Source organism: Melospiza georgiana, chromosome 1 (genome assembly GCF_028018845.1).
Source record: "Melospiza georgiana isolate bMelGeo1 chromosome 1, bMelGeo1.pri, whole genome shotgun sequence".
NCBI classification, from domain to species: domain Eukaryota; kingdom Metazoa; phylum Chordata; class Aves; order Passeriformes; family Passerellidae; genus Melospiza; species Melospiza georgiana.
Window position 1 is genome coordinate 115,318,851 of NC_080430.1, and position 20,968 is coordinate 115,339,818.

The 20,968-nt window shown below is 41.0% G+C and overlaps 1 protein-coding gene across 1 annotated transcript in view; it reads right to left on the reverse strand.

Annotated features, from left to right (window-relative positions):
• Positions 1–17,794, reverse strand: part of ATP6V1H (ATPase H+ transporting V1 subunit H) — a 47,592-nt gene extending 29,798 nt beyond the window's left edge. Inside the window, exons 1-5 of the mRNA XM_058037583.1 lie at positions 17,610–17,794; positions 16,193–16,319; positions 7,779–7,881; positions 6,301–6,390; positions 1,086–1,199 (exon numbers count right to left, since the gene is read on the reverse strand). Of these exons, the coding sequence (XP_057893566.1) occupies positions 1,086–1,199; positions 6,301–6,390; positions 7,779–7,881; positions 16,193–16,296 (411 nt within the window). The 5' untranslated portion in view covers positions 16,297–16,319; positions 17,610–17,794. The remainder of the gene's footprint in view (positions 1–1,085; positions 1,200–6,300; positions 6,391–7,778; positions 7,882–16,192; positions 16,320–17,609) is intronic.
• Between the last annotated feature and the right edge of the window lie 3,174 nt (positions 17,795–20,968).

Genomic DNA, 20,968 nt, shown 5'->3' on the forward strand with positions numbered 1-20,968 from the left:
AAATAAATCAAGCCTGACATTTTTCTTGAGAACAAGCCAGCTCACTGTTCAAGTTGCTGTACAGCCCCAAACACAGTTGCACTGGCCACACACCAGGGCAAACAGCATGGCTTGCACCAGTTCTGCCCCCACAGCCTAAATGGAGACCAGGTGGTGGGTTTCTAGTTTGAGTCTCTGATTTGACTCTACCACATCATTCCAGCACAAACATATGCAGTGTAGAAAAAGTCATAGCTGTGCAGTTTTCTCTTCCTCAAGCCATAATATATATTAAGTTTCACTGTTGGAAACTATGGTGTCCACTAGGAATTTAGAGTAACACAAATGTAGTTTTGGCCCACAAGAAAAAAAATGTGCTGAGATGAAATATCCAGTTCTCACCACTGACAACAGAAGAATATTAAGATTCCAGAAAAGCTACTCCATATACAGGAGCAGCAAACAGTAGTAGTAGTCAAAGCACAGCAGAAACAATACGCTGCACATGGCTGTGGGTTTGGTTGGGATGGACCTAATTCTCTTCATAGCAGTCCATATGATGCTGTGGTCTAGACTGGTGTCCAAAACAGTGCTGGGAATGTGTCAGTGTTTTAGCTGCTGCTGAGCAGCACTGGAACAACATCAAGCACTTCTGTTTCTCACTCTACACTTCCAGTGAGTCAGCTGATAAACTGAGCATATGACAAAATAAGGTTCATCGAGGTAAAGATACTTCCTTAGCACAAGATGAGAATTTAAATTCTAATATTTTACAGCATTGAATGGCAGTTGTGATAAAAGATTTTCAGGTATGTTTTACTGTACTTATTGTTCTGAAGTCCCTGCTTTTCTGAATTTTTAAAACCTGCCCAGAAATAAACCAATGCCAATCTCCCAGAAATAAACCAATGCCAGTTAACAATGTAACTTAGCTTTTTAAATTGTGGTTAGGTGACACTTATATTAAGAATGACTCATCCAGACTGCAAGAAGAAAACTTTCCAGTCCAGGCAGAAGTTTAGTTTCAAATTCCAAAACCTCCTGAAGAAAAAGAGAGCCAGCATTTTTCTCTACCACTTTCAGAGACAGGTTCATTTAAAACTTACCATATGCACAGTGAAGAGATCTTGTCGATTCAACATTGGCAGAAAATAGGACCATGCAGTGTTTTTACCACGTTTTGCATAATCAAAGAAGATGCAAACACGCTGATGATTTTCCTGTAAAAATTGAGAGAGGAACAGATGACAGATTTGTAAAAGCAGTTGACATAAAGCAGCTATTTGCTCCTTGGTATGTTGGCACAGATTATCAGAGTGTATCCTGGCTTGTAAGGGCCCACAGAAACTCTTCAGTTAGACTGAAAAATTTCTTGTGGATACAGCTCATTTCAGCACTAAGACTGGAGATTTGGGGTGGGAAAACAAACCTTGAAGCCTCAAGTATCAGTACTGCAATACCTGCTTGAGCAAACCACATATTCTTCTGAACATGCAAGTGGAGTAAGGCAAATGAGAAATAAGATAAATGCTGTCATTTTTTAAGAATGACACTACTCTTCATCTAATCAATTATGCTTGTTCAAAATCCTCACAAAGTTTTCAATGTACTGCTACTTCCACACAAGAGCCTGTTGCTCAACATCTACAAGTGGAACCCTAGGGGCGTAAGTGAACCTTTCCATTCCTCTCAATGGGAAATCAGCTCTCTCCTAGATCAGGCTGCAGCTGATTCAGCAGTTATCTCAGCCAACTTGCATATCTATAAGAGGGCACTGCCACCAGAAGTCTGTTCTCCAGGGCTCCAACCCTGAGCCATAGAGACCACAACTACCTGAGCTTGGGCACTAGGGACAGCCTCTTCAAGTATTTTCCCTAATAATCACTATGTAAAGCAGCTATTACAGTTCTCTTTACAGCAGGCCAGAGAACAGGCCATACAATCATGAAGGAGAAAATCTCTGCTGTTTCCTAATAGCCTAGAATATGGACAGACAGTCCCAAAAAAATCTCACATTTGAATTCTTGCTTTTCCTCAAGCATTTCCACATGCATTCCAGCCAGGCTTCCTGGTGGATTGGAAGCTTTCCTTCTGAAGAGATGTCTCCCCATTGAGGTCAAACTACTACCACTAAGTACACAACTACTATCAAGAAAGGCAAATGAGAAACTCACAAAAAGACAGTATCTCAGTCTCCACTGTGCAGACATTTTAATTTTCAAACTCCCTTAGCTAGAAAGGCTTTTCTCCATCAATTCTGCACCCTGTTATTAACTCTAGGGATGAAGAATCAGCTAGGCAAGGTTCTTTGCTGAAATATGATCCATTAAGCACAAGACAACCCAAATGTATCCATGATTCAAACAGTGACATCTTACAAAGCCTTAGAGCTTCAACCAATTCCTTGAAAGTAACAGTCCTTACCTGAAAATACAAGTTTTCTCACTTTTACTTTTCTGATTCTCTTCCCCATCCCCCTGCTGCAGGAGTGAGTGAGTGGCTGTGTGGTGCTCAGCTGCCAGCAGGGGTTGAGCCACAGCAGTATTGCACCACACAGGCTGCAAATTGCTGCCCTGATCACTGACTGGGGAAGCTCAGATGTCACCAGTTATCTGCCAGTTACAACCCTGACAGTGATCCATTTTCTACATGATCTACATTTTCTACATAAAAAAGCACCCAGAAATGTTCTCAAAATTTGATGTAAAAATTATGAAATAAATAAAAGTAACATCTCAGGAACACAGCCTTTGGTGGAGAGTTTTTACTCTGTGAGCACTTGCTTGATGAGAAATGGCAGTTTGATCAAATAAATCACTGTTAGCATCTGAATGTGCTCAACAGTCTAGCTAAGAAAGATCAAAACTTACCAGACCAAAGAGTTCAGTTTACAACATAACTAAGACAGACAAGTCTGGAAGCAGAAATGTTGAAATAATTTCAATATGCTGACAGACAGAAGACTTGTCTGGTTTGCTATTAAGGTGCAGGATCAAGACAGAAGGGAAGGAGTGGAAAACTCCCCACGGCCCTGAAATATGCAGTGTTGCACCTTCCAAGGAAGCTACTGACTACACTAATGAAAAGAAAATTCTGAAGCTCTCGCATCAACAGTTGAATAATTTAGCAGCTGTCATTTCTGAAGAAGCATAATGAAGTTCAGGAGATACTGCTACCTGCACCAACTAGAGTGAAGGTTCTTAGAAATTTCCTAAGTAACAGACTGTGCAGTGTGACAAGGTCACTAATCCAAAGAAATTGCTTCAAGAATTTATCAGATGAAGAGAGGAAGAAATGTTTCCTCAAGGATGGCAATATGCTAACACTTTCCACCTTCTGAAGTAAGCAGAAGGGTGATAATCTTATATGGTAAACACAACACTAATTTCATGTTTGCCAGTGTTCAAAATAAATCTTTCTTACAAAGGTCATCAAATCAGTAAGTAGAACTGCTGGAACAATCCTAGACACCCAAGTAAGCTTTTGGTGAGCTCAAAACAGAGTTGACATAATTTCTACTACTTCACAAGCAAAGAAGAGAAAAATAAGAGAAGCACCGCAGTCAGTTATTATCAGACAAAAGCTGAATTCTGCTACCTGCGATAGTTTTTGAAAGTTCCAGCTGTCAAAAGCAACTTCAAATATTATTTGTTCATCTCATGAAACTGCAGCAAACATACTTTCTCAAGGCAAAATTTACTTGGAGTCAAGGCCACGTCCTTGAACAATTTCTTGCTTAAAATCTTTGAATGTACCGAATTAGGATGAGTCAAACAAAGATTGGAGACTTCATATCCATCACAAGAAAAATGTGGCAAGACTATTTACATGAGCATGTACTGACAGGACAAGGGGGAATGCTTCAAACTAAGTAGGTTTAGGTATTAGGGAAAGATTGTGAGGCACTGGAACAGGTTGCACAGAGAAGCTGGGGATGCTCCATCCCTGGAGGTCTTCAAGAACAAGGTGGCTGGGGTTTTGAGCAACCTGGTCTAGCTGAAGGTATCAGTACCCACAGCAAGGGGCCTAGAACCAGATGTCTTCAAGGTATCCTTCTAACCCAAACAATTCTATGATTCTATGATACTGTGGATTCTTGTGTCTGGGCAGTCTGCAGAGACCCTGCCCTAAATTCACCATTATTGGCCAACATGCTGCTTTCTGACAAGAATCTTACACCTTGAAAATGTGCCATGAGACACCACTGGCTGTATGTTCCAACCCCTGAATTTGACCAAAACAAAACAGAAGTCCTGTTTCAGCCTTGCAGAATGGAGTTATCACAAGTTAGGAAACTCTGAGATAATGCCATGTGGATGCCTTCACACAAGCCTTCTATGCCAGCATCCCTGAACCCCTGAATAATGCAATCACACACAGCATTGCAAGTCAGTACACCCTTCAGGATACTAAAGCAGAATTTCTACAGTGAAAAAGGCATTAAATTCCAAACAAAAGCAAATATGTAGTGTGCACCAATATCTTTGTTCTGCTGCATCACTATAAAGCCTGAATAATTTAAAGCCATTACATTTAACACTAAGAATTCCATACATGCCACTTCTGGGACAGGGTAAGGCCCAAAATACAGCCATGTCATAAAGTCCAGAAAACACATGCATCTAACCACCTATGACAGAAACAATAGAGCAAAAGAGAGGCTACTCAAAACTGCTTTCTGTGACTACCTACAACTATTCCATCTGTTCAAAAGTGGGCCAGTGAAAGCATTACCTGTGGGGTATTAACTCCACAGCAGAGGAGATATCATCAGCTATCATCTACTCTAGCTGCAGGCCATCTGCTAATACCAAAGCACATTAGCAAAACAAGGCCTACGAATACTCACAAGTACTGAAAAAGGGCAAGTGAAATGATGACTTCTCTGGCCACTGATGCACAGAAAGCAAGACCAATTCCTCACAAAAGTAGCCATAATAAACAGAGTTCTCACACACTGAGCCAAAGTTTGTCATCCAATGGGTAAAACAAAACAAGGTATCCCCAACCCAGTGTCCTAATCAAAGAATGATGCTGAGGACACAGTATCTCTGAGAAGCAGAGGTCTTCTCTTCTTCTCAACGTTTGTGTCACACTTGACAAAACGTAAAACTTAATGAGAAAAAGTGACCAAGCTACAGACAAGTAAATTGCTGCCACCACCACTAGCTATTATCCTATTAGCCCAGATGTCAGGGCACTCACTTAGGGCTCTATTGTGCAGACAGGCACATGAAAGAACACCATGGTCCCCATATTATACAAACTGTGGAGAGGTTCACGCTTTCAACTTGCCTGTTGTAATACTGAATAGTCACAGCAGGAACTAGAACTCATGTGGTTCACCTCCTAGGGCAATACTCTAAACCAACAGCACTAAACACACTTCACTGAAACCTGGGATCAAATAGATCATAAAACAGGAGAAGAGAAACTGTCAAACACAGATAGTATATGTGAATACTAGGAAAAAACCCTCACATAACTCATCTTGTTACATCACTCCAAATGCCTTCTCTTAGCCAACTTCAGAGCAAGGAAACATAAAAGCAGGATTATCTGACTGGGTAAAGCCTCTTCTTGAGTTATCTCAATCAGCTCAACAGTCTGAGACCAAGTTTAATAGCCTGCTCGTATAAGGCACTGTTGTCCACAGCTACAAAGAGCTGTATGTTACACTGAATTAAAAGTTCCTCATTTATAATTAAACCATCCAGAATTTCAGAACATGTCCCAAACCACCTAGCTTATGTTGGAAACCTTATGCTGCAGAAACTACACCTTCTTGCTGAGGGTAGCCAAATTAACTCCTTCAAAGGAAAAGCTTTAACAAGTTCATATCCTCCCTATGCCACAGGAAAGGGCTGAGGTCACAAGTCACAGAACTTCAGCATTGTTTAGGTTGGGAAAACCCTTAAGATCACCAAACCTACCATTAATGTAACACAGACAAGTCTAACACAACATAAGCTGATATATCAAATGTAAAAAGTATTTAGAAAAAAAATCTGCAAATTAAGATCACATAAAATGAAACTACTATGCAACACTAGCCTTAACAACTAAGTTTTGAACTAAACATAGTTGAGAACAAACAGACAAGCATAAAAGTTTGTTTTATTTCCAGAATTTGAACATAGTACAAGCTAAGTTAGCCTTATAACTTTAGGTCTAGCATTTAATCTCTGAAGACAGGATCTGAAAATTTAGCAGAATATTTTTAACACAGTATGACAAACACCTGAAAATACATGAATTACACTAAGGAAACATTCAAGCATGCATTTAAAGACTTAAAAATAATACAGATTATTGACCTACTTGCAGCATATCATCAACCATAGTCAGAATGTACTGAACAGTCTGTTCCTTGGAGATATGAGTCATCAAGTTTATAAATGTTTTAGCACACTAGAAAAATAAGAGACATTAAAATTAATATTAGCAATTGTCTTTGTTCCTTTTGATAATATAAAACAGGATCTTATTAATTCACAGTTAAGTCTTACATAAGCATTGAGCATCCCAACATCTTATTCAATTTCAGTAAGAGATGAATACATTTGACATTATCTCACAAAGAAAATTCCCTGTCACATTGGTTGCTCCCTTTACAAATTGTTTTATGGCTTTCAAATTAAATAAGTACTTGCTAGTGAAAGTCACCAACATACTTGGTTGCAAGTCAGATTAGAAAAGCCTCCCCCAGCACCCTTCTTTTAATCGTAGTGATATCAAGTAAATTGACAGAACAGCAACTAAGAGCACAAAAAAAGTTTCAGCAGTTTGAATGGAGGGAGGAAGACAGGTAACTCCTCTATTCACTTACTATATAGTAAGAAAGTAATTATGTAGAAAAATCTTTGTTCCTCTTTGAAGAATGTTACAATTTCAGCAACAGGCTGAAATAGTTCCAACATTACTTTTTACACTTCCTCCTCCCCCTTCACCAAATTCAGCTAAACCACAAAGAAAATTGAATGTTGAACTGCTACATTGTAATTATGTAGTAACATATAAAGTACACCACACTATGCAAACTACGATCCATTAGATAACAGTAACACACCACAATTTCAAGAGAAGAGAAATACAAAACCAAAACAAACAGCCTAAAATTAAAGTTGAAAAAATGGCCATAAATGTTTGTGTTTTGAAAGCATCTACACTCCACCTTCCTCTCCGCCTCTCCCAATCCTCTTGATGCCTGACATTCTGTGCTAGAACCTCAGGCTGAGATTCTATGGATTCAAATGTTATTAAAATGTCTTTGGGCATCCTGCCTGGTCTCCATAAGGGCAAAGGACTGATTCAGTCCTAATCAGCTCTGTCCAATGCAAAGGTCTCATATCTTACCATGCCTACAATGACACAAGACACCCATGTCCAAGTGAATCCACCTTAGCAGCCAATGGACTTCATGCTCTAACTAATTATAATTGCTTAGCTAACTAAGCAGCAATCTTACTGGTAGCAGCTGTCATCAATAAACTATAAAGAAAAAAATCTCAAAAACAAGAAGTGACTCAAGTACAAGTGTGCATGATTAAGTAAACTGGGATGAGGGAAGACTTGAGCTAGTTAGTCCCACAACAGAGTCAAAGGCAGATGATTTTAACAATTATTTAGTAGGTTTTAAAAATAATGAAATAACATCCAACCCATATCTAAGGAAAAATAATCACGATAGTAAGCTTTATATTTATTCTAGAACATCTTAACTGTATGCATACAGTTAACAACAATAAAGTAAGAGTAGATTTGAATATCCAAAAGAGACTTCATTAAAAGAAAGTTACTTGATTGCCTTCTGTTTGCAACAACTCCTGTTTTTCTTCTGGATTTCTTTTCTGTTCAAAGCGCTGAATAAATTCACAGTCTTCACCCGAAATCATCTGACCTCTGAAAAACAAAGCATTAAACTGTAAGTAACACGAACAGTAAGCTGGAAATAACTGTGCTGGGTTCACATGGCAAGGCTGTGTTAGTAGGGGACTGCTTGGGTGGCTCCTGTGAGAAGACACCAGAAGTGGCCCCTGTGTCAGACAGAGCCAGTTCCAGCCAGCTCCAGGACAGTCTCACCACTGAGCCAGCCTGAGCCACTCAGTAATGACAGTAGCACCTCTGTGATAACACATTTAAGGAGTAAAAACTGCTGTGCAACAGCAGCTGAGACAGGACTGAGGACATGTGAAAGAAACAACTCTGTGACGGCCAGATCAGTGCACAAAGGAGGGAGAGGAGGTGATGCACAGATTCCCCTGCAGCCAGACTGTGGTGAAGACCATGGTGAGGCAGCTGTGCCCCTGCAGCCCATGGAGGTCCTAGGGGAGCACAGATCCCCCTGCAGCCCATGGAGGTCCTAGGTGGAGCAGAGATCCACCTGCAGCCCATGGAGGACACCCTTGCTGGAGCAGGCAGATAGATGTGTCTTACAGGAAACTGCAGTTCATGCAGGTTTTCTTGCAAGACCTGTGACCTTGTTTTCTTGCAGGGCCTGGAGCAGTACATGCCTGGAAGACTGGAATCTGCAGAAAGGATCCATGCTGGATGAGTTTCTGAATGACCATCAACCATGAGTAGGACACCTCACGATGGAACAGGGGAAGAGTGTAAGAAGGAAGGAGCAGCAGAGACTGAGTCTTATAAAATGGCCACAGCCTCCATATCTCACTCCCCTACACCACTCAAAGCAAGGAGGCAGAGAAGCTGAAGTCAAGTTGAGCCTGAGAAGAAGGGAGAGGGTAGGAGATGGTTCTTTGATTTTTTTCCTATTTTTCATTAACCTACTCCATGTAATCAGCAATAAACGAATTTAATTTCACCACGTAGAGCCTGTTTTGCCCATGATAGTAAGTGGTCAGTGATCTCCCTGTCCTCACACCTCAACCCGAGCTTTTTGTGATGTTTTTTCCCCTGTTCATTTGATGGAGTGTGTCCTGTCCTGATGGACACCTGGTGACCTGTCAATGTCAACCCACCATACAAACCTTGTTTCCTTCATCTTGAGCTACCTCAGAATCATAAAGTGGTTTGGTTTGCAAGCAACCTCAAAGAGCCCAGTCTAACCTGGCCTTGAACACTTCCAAGGATAAAGCAGCCACAACTCTCTGGGCAGCCTGTTCCACTGCCTTACCAACCTTGCAGTTAAGAATTTCTTCATAACATCTGATCTAAACCTTCGCTGTTTCAGTTTAAAACCATTGCCCATTGTTTTGTCACTATATACCTGTACAAAAAGTCTCTCTCCCTCCTTTTCATAAGCCCTGCTGAGGTACTGGAAGGTCTCCCCAAAGTCTTCTCTTCTCCAGGCTAAACTACTCCAACTCTCTCAGCCTGTTTTTGCAGGAGATGTGCTCCAGCCCTCTGACCATCTTGGTGGCCCTGCTCCAACAGGTCCATGTCTTTGTTGTGCTGAGTACCCCAGAACTGGATGCAGCATTTCAGGCAGGGTCTTGCGAGGGCAGAGCAGAGGAGATACAGCATTGGTAAAGTGATATGGTTGATACTGTAGCCCACAACAATGTAACAGGCTCCTTCCTGCAAAGGGTCTCATGTAAAAAAATTTAAAACTTATGGTGGAATAATCTCTCAAAAGTCTTCCCTATGCATCACCTCTGAACAGCATTCTCCAAATAATTTTTAAACTTCCAGGGGCTGAACGCAATGTCAGTTATAAGAACTGAATTACACACAGCTAGCATGTTATGCCAAAATGATAATACATAACATGAGTAACAGTCTAATCCAACCAAGAAATAAGTGCTGAAAAACAAAATTAATAGTTACTTTAAGTTTGCTGTAAGCACTGAAGTAAGGAGAACAGAGATCATGGTTCCTAATTTATTTTTAGCTTTCACTAATCCTATGTTGAGTTTAAAAACTGATATGCATGCAAGTTCATCTAAACACATAGCAAGGGGGTTTGATATAGTGAACTGTTGTGGACACCTCTAAGATAACAGATGTCTACTTAATCTTCTCTTCAACTTAATGTTCAAGTGGTTACTGCCATATCAGTGCTATTTCAGAAAGCTGTAGACTCAGCTGGGGTTTTTTATAATACAAAGCTTCACATCACAAGAAATAAAAAAAATTGTCAAGATAGCACAGTCAGGTACTCGTCAGGTAAGAAAAGTAATTTTAAATCAAGTAGTCCTAAAATTATCCAAGATTTTAATAGGTGACTATCTTTACTAGGTAATACCAAGAGGGTTTCAGGAAAGAAGAAAATCACACGCAGTCACAGGGGATGAAAGCATTAGACACTCCTGCTTCAGTTATTTCCAGGACTCATCTCCTTTTAATATTTCCACTGAATGAAATGCCTCTTCCACTTTGCAAAGCTACATAGCATGGACTCTTCACCCATCTTTTCCATATTCAAGTTTTCAGATGTTCCATGACTAGAGATTACATTAAAATCATTGTAAGCTTTGCAGGAAGTGTTCAGTTTTTTTACCCAACTGGCTCACCTGGATTCTTGAAACAGAAAACTAAGACCTACAATGAAGTTTTTTTCTTTGCTCTTACTTAAATGATTATGTCTTGAGTATGACCTCATCACAGAGCCACCTTTTATCTATTTACTATTTAAGCAAAGAACAAAAGTAGTCCAGTGCCATGTGTGCTACTCCTATATTCCAGCTGCTTTGTTACAGATATCCTCATATGCACTGAGGAAAGACAACCAAGATTTACTAGAGGGAAGATTCGTAAAGCCAGTGGTAGGATAGCCCTTGCCCAGCTTCTGCAAAAACTTGAATAATTATAGATGAATCATATGGGATTGGCCAATGATGATCATGCTGCTACCATGCCTTTTAGACAGACCTATGCTCTTTCTTGCCTATTAAGGTTGGATTTAAATAGTTATGGAAAGAGCTGGACAATTCATCTGCCACAAACATTGAATTTAAAGACCCACTAACTAGAAGCCTCTTTTGTTCCAAATAATGCTGACCAAGCCAGGAATTCATGGATCATACTGATACAAAAGTAACCAGATAAGCTGCTTGTTTATAAGAATATTGCCATTTACAAAACACTTCAAACATGACCTAAGACAAACCCTTAATTTTCAGCTTTAATGCTGGAGAAAGCCTCAGCCCATGAAGAGAGATATTTCTTTACAGTCAGGCTATTAGAAGAGGTCTGCCAACTGCAAAGGGAAAAAGCTTTCAAGCTTTTGCTTTTATCCTACATTAGGGCACAGGAAAAAAAAAAGAAAAAAGATATGGGGATTGATATTGCTGTTAAAGGAAAAAAAGACAGTAAAGTTTATTCTTTATCACTTTGTTAGTGCCATTCAAAAATACATCTTCCAACCCATACAAAACATTACAAGGGATCTGACAGCTTTTTAAACAAGCTGTTAATATTTTATCAACAAATTCATACATCTGATTAATAGTTTTAGTAATTTCAAATGCATCTATTTCCATTCATCTTATTTTAAAATTGAAATTACTGATTATACAGTAAACCTTAAAGGGGGGGTTTTAAGAAAAACCAAGCAAAAATCATGAGAAAGTGCAGAACAGCCTCAGACTCAGACAGCTGATACTGAGTCCCATGATGCTATTACACATTTTCCTCACACCCTCTTCAAAGCAACAGAAATTTCCCAGCACCTTTTAGCAAACAAGCAACCAAAGCCTCCCTCCATCCCTCTTCCTAGCAGCCATTTAACTTGTTATTTTCCAGGATGTGTTACAGTCTTTTGCCAAGATAGAAGTCATTTTGAGCTTCAGCTGTGTCCTGGTTTCAGCTGGGATAGTTAATATTCTTCCCAGTAGCTGGTACAGTTCTGTCTTGCAGATCTAGTATGAACCCTTTATTATTGTTTTCTTATTTTTTTCCTCTTCTTTTTCTGTTCCATTAAAGTCTCTTTATCTCAACATGTCAATTCTCCCTTCTTTTTTTCCTCCTGAGAATATCAGGTTTAGGACAGGAGCCCTGTAAGCACCTTTCAAGGCTCTGTTCCTGGGATACCAAGAGCTGCCTTTGAGAGCACTTGCTAGAGGAGACAAAACTGAAACTCAAGGATTCAGAAAGCATGAATTTGCAAGACCACCATTTTTAAATCCACCTGATCACTCAATATGACTCAGAATCTTGTGATTACTTCTTTCAGTTGTGCATTTCCTCCATCAACTCTTGTTCCTTTTTCTTGGTTTTTTTTTGGGTTTTTTTTTTTTTTGGATGATTTAGCAAGACACTCTGAAGGTTAGGGTATTTTTGTTTGGTTTTTTATATTAAAAAAATTGACTATCTATGCAGCAAATATGAAGCTCATATGAACCTACCATATCAAGGCATAATTTCTTTTATCCAGGTATCTACAGTACTTTGCATGCACTAGAGACACTAAATGTATCCAACTGCTCAACAGTTTTAGCACTACAAAATTAAAACAGTAAAACAGACTGAATGTACTCTACAAGACTCAACCAGATTTGAGGAGGAAAAAAAAAAAAAAACAAACCACAAAACCAAACAGAAGAAAATCCCCCACATACTACAAATTAGTAAACTTCTATATTTCCTCTAAGACAACTTCTATATTTCCTCTGACTTTTAAAATGTGACATATTCAACCTGCTTTAGAAGGTTCTTCCACCCCCAGGAAAATAGAACAGATATTCTAGCATCAGAATTCACAAACATGCATGTGAAGCATTTGAAAACACACAGGAAACCATGTACAAATTAGCCATCAAGTATCTCATCTGATTAAATATAAAGTACTGTCAAATGCAGTGTATCTAGAAAACCTACAGTGCAGTAAGGTGCAAGCTGAACTCTGAAACAAGTTCAATTTTCCACAGAACTCTTTTACTACCCTAAGAAAGCAAACCCAAACCTGCTTCAAGCAAGCCAACACACCCTCCCCTGGCATTCTGACCCTCTGAGGCAAATACTGAAAGCAACCACACCGAGCAAAAAAGCAAATGGCTTCTTAGCTCCAGGAGGGCACCCACACCTCTGAACTGCAACCAGCCTCAAGATCCAAAGGCAGCAAAGTCCACACAGAACTAAAGTTTCCACAGGCAGACCCACACATCACCTTCCACTGCTACAAGCTTTGTTACCTTCCTCTCCCTCAGACACAGACCCCAGCTGGAATCCAACATAAAGACAGGATACATTTTAGCACCAGGTTTTTTTTTCCACAGCCTCATTTTGTAAGGAGCAGTGAACACACAAGGAAGCTGGCAATATAGACAACTGTCATATCTAACAGTATACAGAAAAAACATCAAAAGTCAGCAGTTGTGTGTTAGTGTAGTTTGATATTTAGTTTACAGTTACAACCTTCAGGGATGGAATAAACACTGTGTCGGTTAATCTTTAGCTTGAACTGACTCTACAAGAAAAGTCAGGCTACTGAAGTCTGACCAGCTACAAGTGAGCCATTTTACTTTTGCACTGAAGAACAGAGAAAGGAAAAAAAGAACTTCAGATGCCCTTCTGTGTGACCCTGAGCCCAATGCTGTTGCAAGTGATGCAATCTTCAAAGCACTTTACACACACACAGCTGCCACAGGCAGAGGAGAAAAAACACTTCATCAGAATTTCTTGTGAAATTCTTTGACTTCAACTAAGTACTATCTACAGCTTCTTCAACTACATAAATACTGCCTCTAGTTTAAGAAGCATAAATCATGTTTAAGAAGCAAAAATCATGTCACACCTGAGTTGATGTGTTAACTTAGGGAAAAGAAAAATATTTCCTTTCATTTAAAAACATCTGATGAGTTGAAATAATTCCTTCATACATATTTATATGCAAGTTTACCACAGTAAGTGCACAGACAATCAGAACAAGGAGCTCAAAAGGAAGAGAACTGTCCTTTCAAGCACCCCATTTTCCTTCTCCACAAACCAGACCAAAAAAACCCACTCTGACCTGCCTCTAACAGGTGCATCAGAGAAAGTACTTTCTACTCATTTAATAATGTGCTTCATTCCAGAAATGAATCAAATAACTGCACTGACTGACTTTCCAAGAAACCCCTTAAAGCTCAGCCTAAAAGACACCACCACATCCAAACCTGTCCATTGTAAAAAAGGACATGTCCAAATCAAGGTATGAGTTTATTTCCTTTGGAAGCACCACAAGTTCTGCTGATGCTTTTCAATAACTCACTGTAAGGAAACTCCTCAGGCAAAGAAGAAGTTATCCTCAAGAAGCTCCACAATCCCTCTGGCATCATTTAAGTCAATCCTTGAAGCCAACTTATTCAGACAGCCAGGCTTTGTTCCTCAGTAGATACAAGACAAAAAAATTACATTTATTTCAGAGCAATAATAAACAAGACACACTGTTATTGACATACAAAGGACACCAAGCCTCAAAAAGTCTCACTCATCCTCTCACAGGATCATAATACCCAGATGTACTACAAGAGCCTCCAAAACCTAGCTAACTCCAAGAGAGGAAATAACTAGTTTATTCTTTCTTCATAGATTCCAGAACAAAGCCAAGTCAAATTCTACATGTAAAATCCAAAAAGGAACCCTGCCCTCTGGTCAAAAGAAGTTATATAAAAATTTGCTGCCAGATTCATAAACTAAACTCCCTGTTTCACACACTGCACCAGAGAAAGACAATTCCAAGAATAAATTAAAATTACTAACAGCAGGCCACATAGCCAAACAAATAATACCACACAAATTCAACTCCTTGTCAAATAGAGTCATCCCCTATACAAAAGTAACAGATTTTTCTCACCAGCCCTATAGAAACACTAGAGAAGCAGAGAAAGAATCTCATATTCCTTTCCATGAACAGTGAACAACTAACTGTACTCCCACTTTTATCCCAAGTAACTGCAAACCATGACTGCCCTAGGACAGCACAGGAACAGCTGTCCAGGTGTCCTTGGGACACACTTCCTGTCAGACAGACAAAAGGGCACACAGTATCAGCAAAAGCCACTTAGATTGTTTGACAAGTGCTTGGGAGCTGCCACTGCCAGGTTACCGCCCCAACCTTTCTCTTTTGCCTGCAATGCCACTGAGCACCACACTCAACCAGGAACTGATCCATCTTAAGAATAGCCTAGCAAAAAAAAAGTTCTCAGAAGATCAGTTCCTTTATGCAGATTTATCATGCAGATATAGAGTCACAGAGAAAAGAGTAATACAATTCAATGAATGGAATAAGCAAGTCTGAAATACACAGCACAGGGCAAAGCAGGTAGTTATTAGTAAGATTCCACTGGGTTAGCATTTCTCAGCTTACATGAGTACAGTTTTGCAAGGTTATTGCAAATATGACATATTTATATGTACCACAGCAATCTGAAAAAAAAACCCCTATTTTTTAAAGTGGTATAATGTTGATAATCAGAAAGCATCATCAGTATGGAATGTGACTCTACAATCATGAAGATTTCTTCCTATTTAGTTACAAAGCAATTAATTAAAAAGTAATTTGCACTTTGTCAATATTTCTCATACCCACCTGTCACAAGGAACAGGCTGCAAGAATGTTTCATTTCACTTCAGAGTACACAGGACTAGTGAAAGTCTGTTTCTTCTCCCCATTTCCTCCTTCACCCATAAAACTTTTCCTCAGCTTGTCTCTACATCCTCTCAGGACAATACTGCTCTTGCTTCTCCTGGTGCCATCACATCCATGCAAAAGGAAACTCTGAGCTTGCCTGGAACAGCAGCACAGCTCTCCCCAGACTGAAGCATTTGTTTCAGCCTACTCCCCAATTTGCTTGCTTAACTTGTCCTCCAGAATTAATGCTCCTTTACTTAAGGTACAGCTTCTTTTCCTGGACACCACTCCAGTTTTGCTAGTACAATTTGTATTCCCACAAAAAGCACTGCAGCAACAGACATACCACACTTACACTTAAGACAATTATTACTAGAAACACTTCTTCATTCAGCAGTCACACAATAAGGCTGAAATTGAGACTGGTGTGTGAATTATCAGGCAAAGAAACAGTTTTACCAAACATTTGTGCAAACCTGTACCATTTGCTATTACAGCATTCAGCTGATACGAGTTCCCCTTCTGGTAATAAGTCATAAGAAAATTTTCCACAGCCACTTCCATTTAATGCAGATTTTTTCCAACTACTTCCATGCAGACAGAACATTCTTCACTGCTACATAAGGCTCCACTGGAGCCTAAAATCTCAAAAAGTCTAACACTGAAAGGGGGAAAAGAATGTGGAAATGCTTTACTTACTGGAGATATGACTGCCAGTTTACTTTGTTTGCCCGAACCTCAGCAGCTTTGGCAGCAATGATGTTTGTTGGGACAGCAGCATCCACAGCACCTCTGATATCCATCTTGACTGATAATTAAAGTGTACCTAGAAATGCAAACCAGATTTGAGACCTCTCATTAAACAGCAGAGTATCTGTCTGTTAATATTTTTCAATATTTTAAAGAAATGAAAAGAAAAATCAGTTTCCAGGTGTCCCCATTCCTTAACACTGTACTAGTTAGTTTCTGAAAAAATCCAAGTTCTATAAAGCAATTAAAACATGGCTTATTGGAAACAAAAACAAGCCAAACCTACACACTCAATCATAAGTTCACTTAAAATAAAAGACACAGACCATTACTAAATAACTCCCAGTCTTGTGAATCCTTGAACAATGAAATTAAGTTACTTAAATTAAGGTGCCTCTTCTGCATCAGCCAAGTAGCCCTAAAGATAAGAGAACCTGTCTTCTTTCCAAATCTTTCCATGGTTAAAATTCAGTGCATATCCTCCCCACACCTTAGGACTGATTTACTTCACATATTTGTCTAAGAGCATTTAGACATTGGAAACATGCAAACTACAACTTCAGAGAGGAAAAAAACCCACAAGTATATAAATTAAATCCATGCTACACAGACTTAACAAGAAAATCAAGATCACAAGTGTACAGAAAGCAAACTAAAAATAAATACGAACAGAAGCTCTTTATCAGGATATAGCACATTACCACAGACAGTGACCTTCACCACTTCTTCCCCCTTCCTTTATGGTTTAAATCTCCACCTGACGTTGATGCCAAAACAAGAAGTGTGTTGGCAGAGATTCCAGATCCAGCTAGAACTGGAATTCCTTACAGCCTGACCTGTACCCAGCCTCTCCACACAGCCTGTTTCTGGACTGTTCTCGCCCCCTTACAGACCAAGCAAGAGCAAACTGGCACCCTCAGGCCTATCCCTCACAAACGCACCCTGCCTTTGTGACTGAATGAAAATACAGTTTTATCAAAAGAAACCAGAAAAATAAGGAACTATCCTGGGCAGAAAAGCACAAATGCCCTCCCTTTAAAACCACTTCGGTGAGCAGACCCGCACACAGGCGGCACCGCTGTGTCCTTCAGTGCCCACGGAAGGTTCCCAGGCCCCGTGACCCACCCAGAGCCACTCGAACACCGCCCGAGGGCAGGCTCGCTACCAGCGGTTTCGGAGCTGCAGTTGAGCCGCAGCAGCAGCGCCTGGGACAGAGCAGGCACGGTCCTGCCGCTCCCGGCTCACCGAGGGGCCCGGCAGAGCCCGGAGCCTGGCGGCAGCGGCGGAACCCCCGCCAGAGCCCGTGAGGCGGCACGGCCCGACCCCGGCACCCACCGCGCCAGGGCCCGGGGCAGCTCCCACTCACCGCAGGGGTGTGCCGGCGGCGGAGGCCGAGCGGGGCCGGCGGGGAGGAAGCGGGGAGGGGATGGAGAGGAGGAGGGAAGGAGAGCAGAGCAGAGCAGAGCAGAGCAGAGCAGAGCAGAGCAGAGCAGAGGGGGCCGCGGCCGCCCTGGGCAGCCCGGGCAGAGCGCGCACCCGCCGGCCTCGCCGCTGTCATGTGACGCCGCTCACGTGAGAGCGACGGCGGCCTGCGAGGGACATCCCATGCCGCCCCGCCCCGCCCGCGGCTGCGCGCTGTCAGTGCTGTGCCTGTCTACGCGTATTTAGAGCACATAAAAATACACATGTATGTTTGTATGTACCTGCACATGCCATAGAGCCATAGGATGAGCTGGGTTGGAAGGGACCTTCCAGATCATCTGATTCCACTGCCCCTGCCCCTGCCATGGATGCAGCCCAGGACAGGGTTGGCTTTCTGGGCTGTGCGAGCACATTGCCGGGTCGTGTTAAACTTCATGCAAACCAACACCCCCAAGTCCTTCTCCTCAGACAATCTGCTCTCAATCCTTTCTCTGCCCGGCCTGTGTTTGTGTCTGGGATTGCCCCTGAAGCGATACGCAGAATAAATAAACTCCACAACCAGATATAGTTACGAAGTGGGTATGCATGTCAGCGCCCGGCACAAGCGAGATAGCTCTCGTGAAAACGTGTGCCGCGAGCCTCAGTCTGACCCACATCTTTATTCACAAAGGTATTCCATACGCAATACATTTAGACATTAGAAACACAAAAACTACAACTACAACTTTGCCATGCATATTCAACCCCCGGCCCCGCCTGTCCTCGCCTCGCACGGTAATCACCTCGGCGCCCTTGTGGGCACACGTTGTTTGCTGTGGTGGCCGCACGGGGCTCTCTGGTGGGCTCTGAGGCTGAAGGCTCTGCTCTTCCTCATGACTGAACTGCTGAACTTTTCTCCTTTGCGCATGCGCTTTGGTCTCTTGGTGCTTATCTGAGTACATCTGTCGGCCTTGATTAGCTTGGAGAAGGAGGAGTCCCTTTATCTGGGCTCTTTGCATCCCTTGGTCTTCCCTGGTATTGTCCTTCATGCAAGAAGCTTCAGAAATTTGCATTTTCCTATGCCCTTTGTACCATGGCAGAGGTTTCTTAAGTAAAAAGGTTAAAATTCAACACATAGTTCTACAAGCTAAACTTTAAATGCTTAATTTATATTGCTAATTCAAATGAACTCTCTATTGAGAGAGATTTCTAATGAAATCTCTATTTCACCCTGACCCACGTGAGTACAGGTGTACGGTTTTACACAGGGGATCTAATCCCTGACTGGGATGGAGCGTGTGCCCACAGATGCCCACCTGCGCTGTTTGCAGAAATGGCTCCACTTTTCCGGAGTGTGGAGTGTGAAAAAACCGCCAATCCCTGGTTTTTAGAATTTTAAATGTTTAATAGTAATAAAATGGTAATAAAAATAACATTATAATTAGAGTAATAAAAAGTTGAACAATTGGGATTAGGACAATACGAGACAATAAAAACAAAGAGTTGCGGACAGTCCGGGTACCTCTTTCTGGGCAAAATAGTCCCAAAAAAGGACCCACGTTAACAGAGGATTAACCCTTAAAACAATAGCCTGTTGCATATTCATACATCTCATACATGATGCATAAATTCCATTCAAACACAGGATTCTGTCTGGTCAGTGTCAGCTTCTTCCTCTGAGTCCTGACAGCATCTTCAGGGCTAGGCGGGGCGGGAAGGAGTTCTCTTCTTCTGATAATGGAGCAATAAATTCTTTTTCTCTGAAAGATTTAGTTGTCCTGTGGCTGCTATCTAGACTGAGTACTTCATTCCTTTCTTTAAAAAAAAAAAATCCCACATACATAGTTTCTATTTTAACATTACGTTATAACCTAAAACTATATTTAACACACTACTTTAAAAAATTAATACAGCATAACTTTCTAACATAACACATATAATATTCATTTTAATACTTGCAAAAAACCAATCATAAAAAAGGCGTTTTTCACACAGAGACAGCGCGAATGGCTGGGAATGAAACTTGAGACTAAGGACCCAAGTGTTTCAGAAGCTATGGGCTTAAATTTTTATGTTTCTGAGGAAAAAAATAATCTCAGTGCATTCATTTGCTGAGTGAGGTTTTCCAGCCATGCCATGCTGAAGTGCATAGACATACCACTGCTGGTCAGAAATTATCCTAGACAGTCATTCTGCTAACAGATAAGGAGAAAACAAAAATAATCATGGGGGTTTTGTGTGAGCAGATCATGACAGCCAATGTAGAGCTGGCTTAGAGTTGGTGTACAGCTCATCTAATTTTTCTAGGGTCTCTGTATTTTCCATTTAGAGGAGACACTATTCTTTAAATCATGCCTGGCATAATAGGTGCCAATATGTGGGGTGGGGATTTAACTCCAGGACAGTTGTTGTCACTGTGCTACTGATTTATACTTCTTGCACAGAATTTTTCTTTTAAAATGGGTCTTCCTTCATACCCCCCCAAAAAAACCTGTAGGTTTCTTCATAACACAAGCATAAATCTCAGGTACAGTCCAAGTAACAGCATTTGCATGTCTTTCTGCTTCATCAGAAGAAAGCTCCCTAAGCCCTGTGCACACTCTGTGTCATCAAGTCTGTAATAAATACATCCATTAATGTGATTCTATGGATTACCAAACATGTGGGACCTGGAGATTTAATCTAACAAATTTACTGACAGTGATAAGAAATGCTGGCACAGCTCCTGATCTCTAGCACAGATATGTCCACACAATTTTGAAAAATCTGTTACTTTGAAAGTTCACTTGAATCTGATTTTTGCTTCATAGCTGAGAGTTAGAATTTGGCCTTATTTAAACCAGTTCCTCTTTTAAAAGAGTGTTAGTAACTTCAGTCCTGTGGCATTCAGTATTTCCTGCTTCTGCTCTGCCTGTTTATGGCATGTCTCACTTGCCACTCCTTTCATGCCTAGCATCAGGCCTGTGGAATAAACATACTCACCTTTTCCACAGTCATTTCAAATCACGGTACCGATGATGGTACATATGGCTCTACCCATTTTAGAAAGAAACAGAAGCCAAAGGTCCTGCAAGATAAACAGAACAAGGCTTGAAGCTTTTAAAATGCAACTTGCTTAATGAGGGCATGCGCTGGTTTTGGCTGGGATTGAATTTGTTTTCTTTACAGTGACCAGCATGAGGCTATGATTTGATTTGTGCTGAAAACAGGGATGTTTTCACTGCTGCTGAGCAGGGCTTGCACAGCACCAAGGTTTCTTCTGCTCCTCCCTCCACCCCACCAGTGAAAAGGCTGGGGGTGCACAAGGAGTCTGGACAAGACACA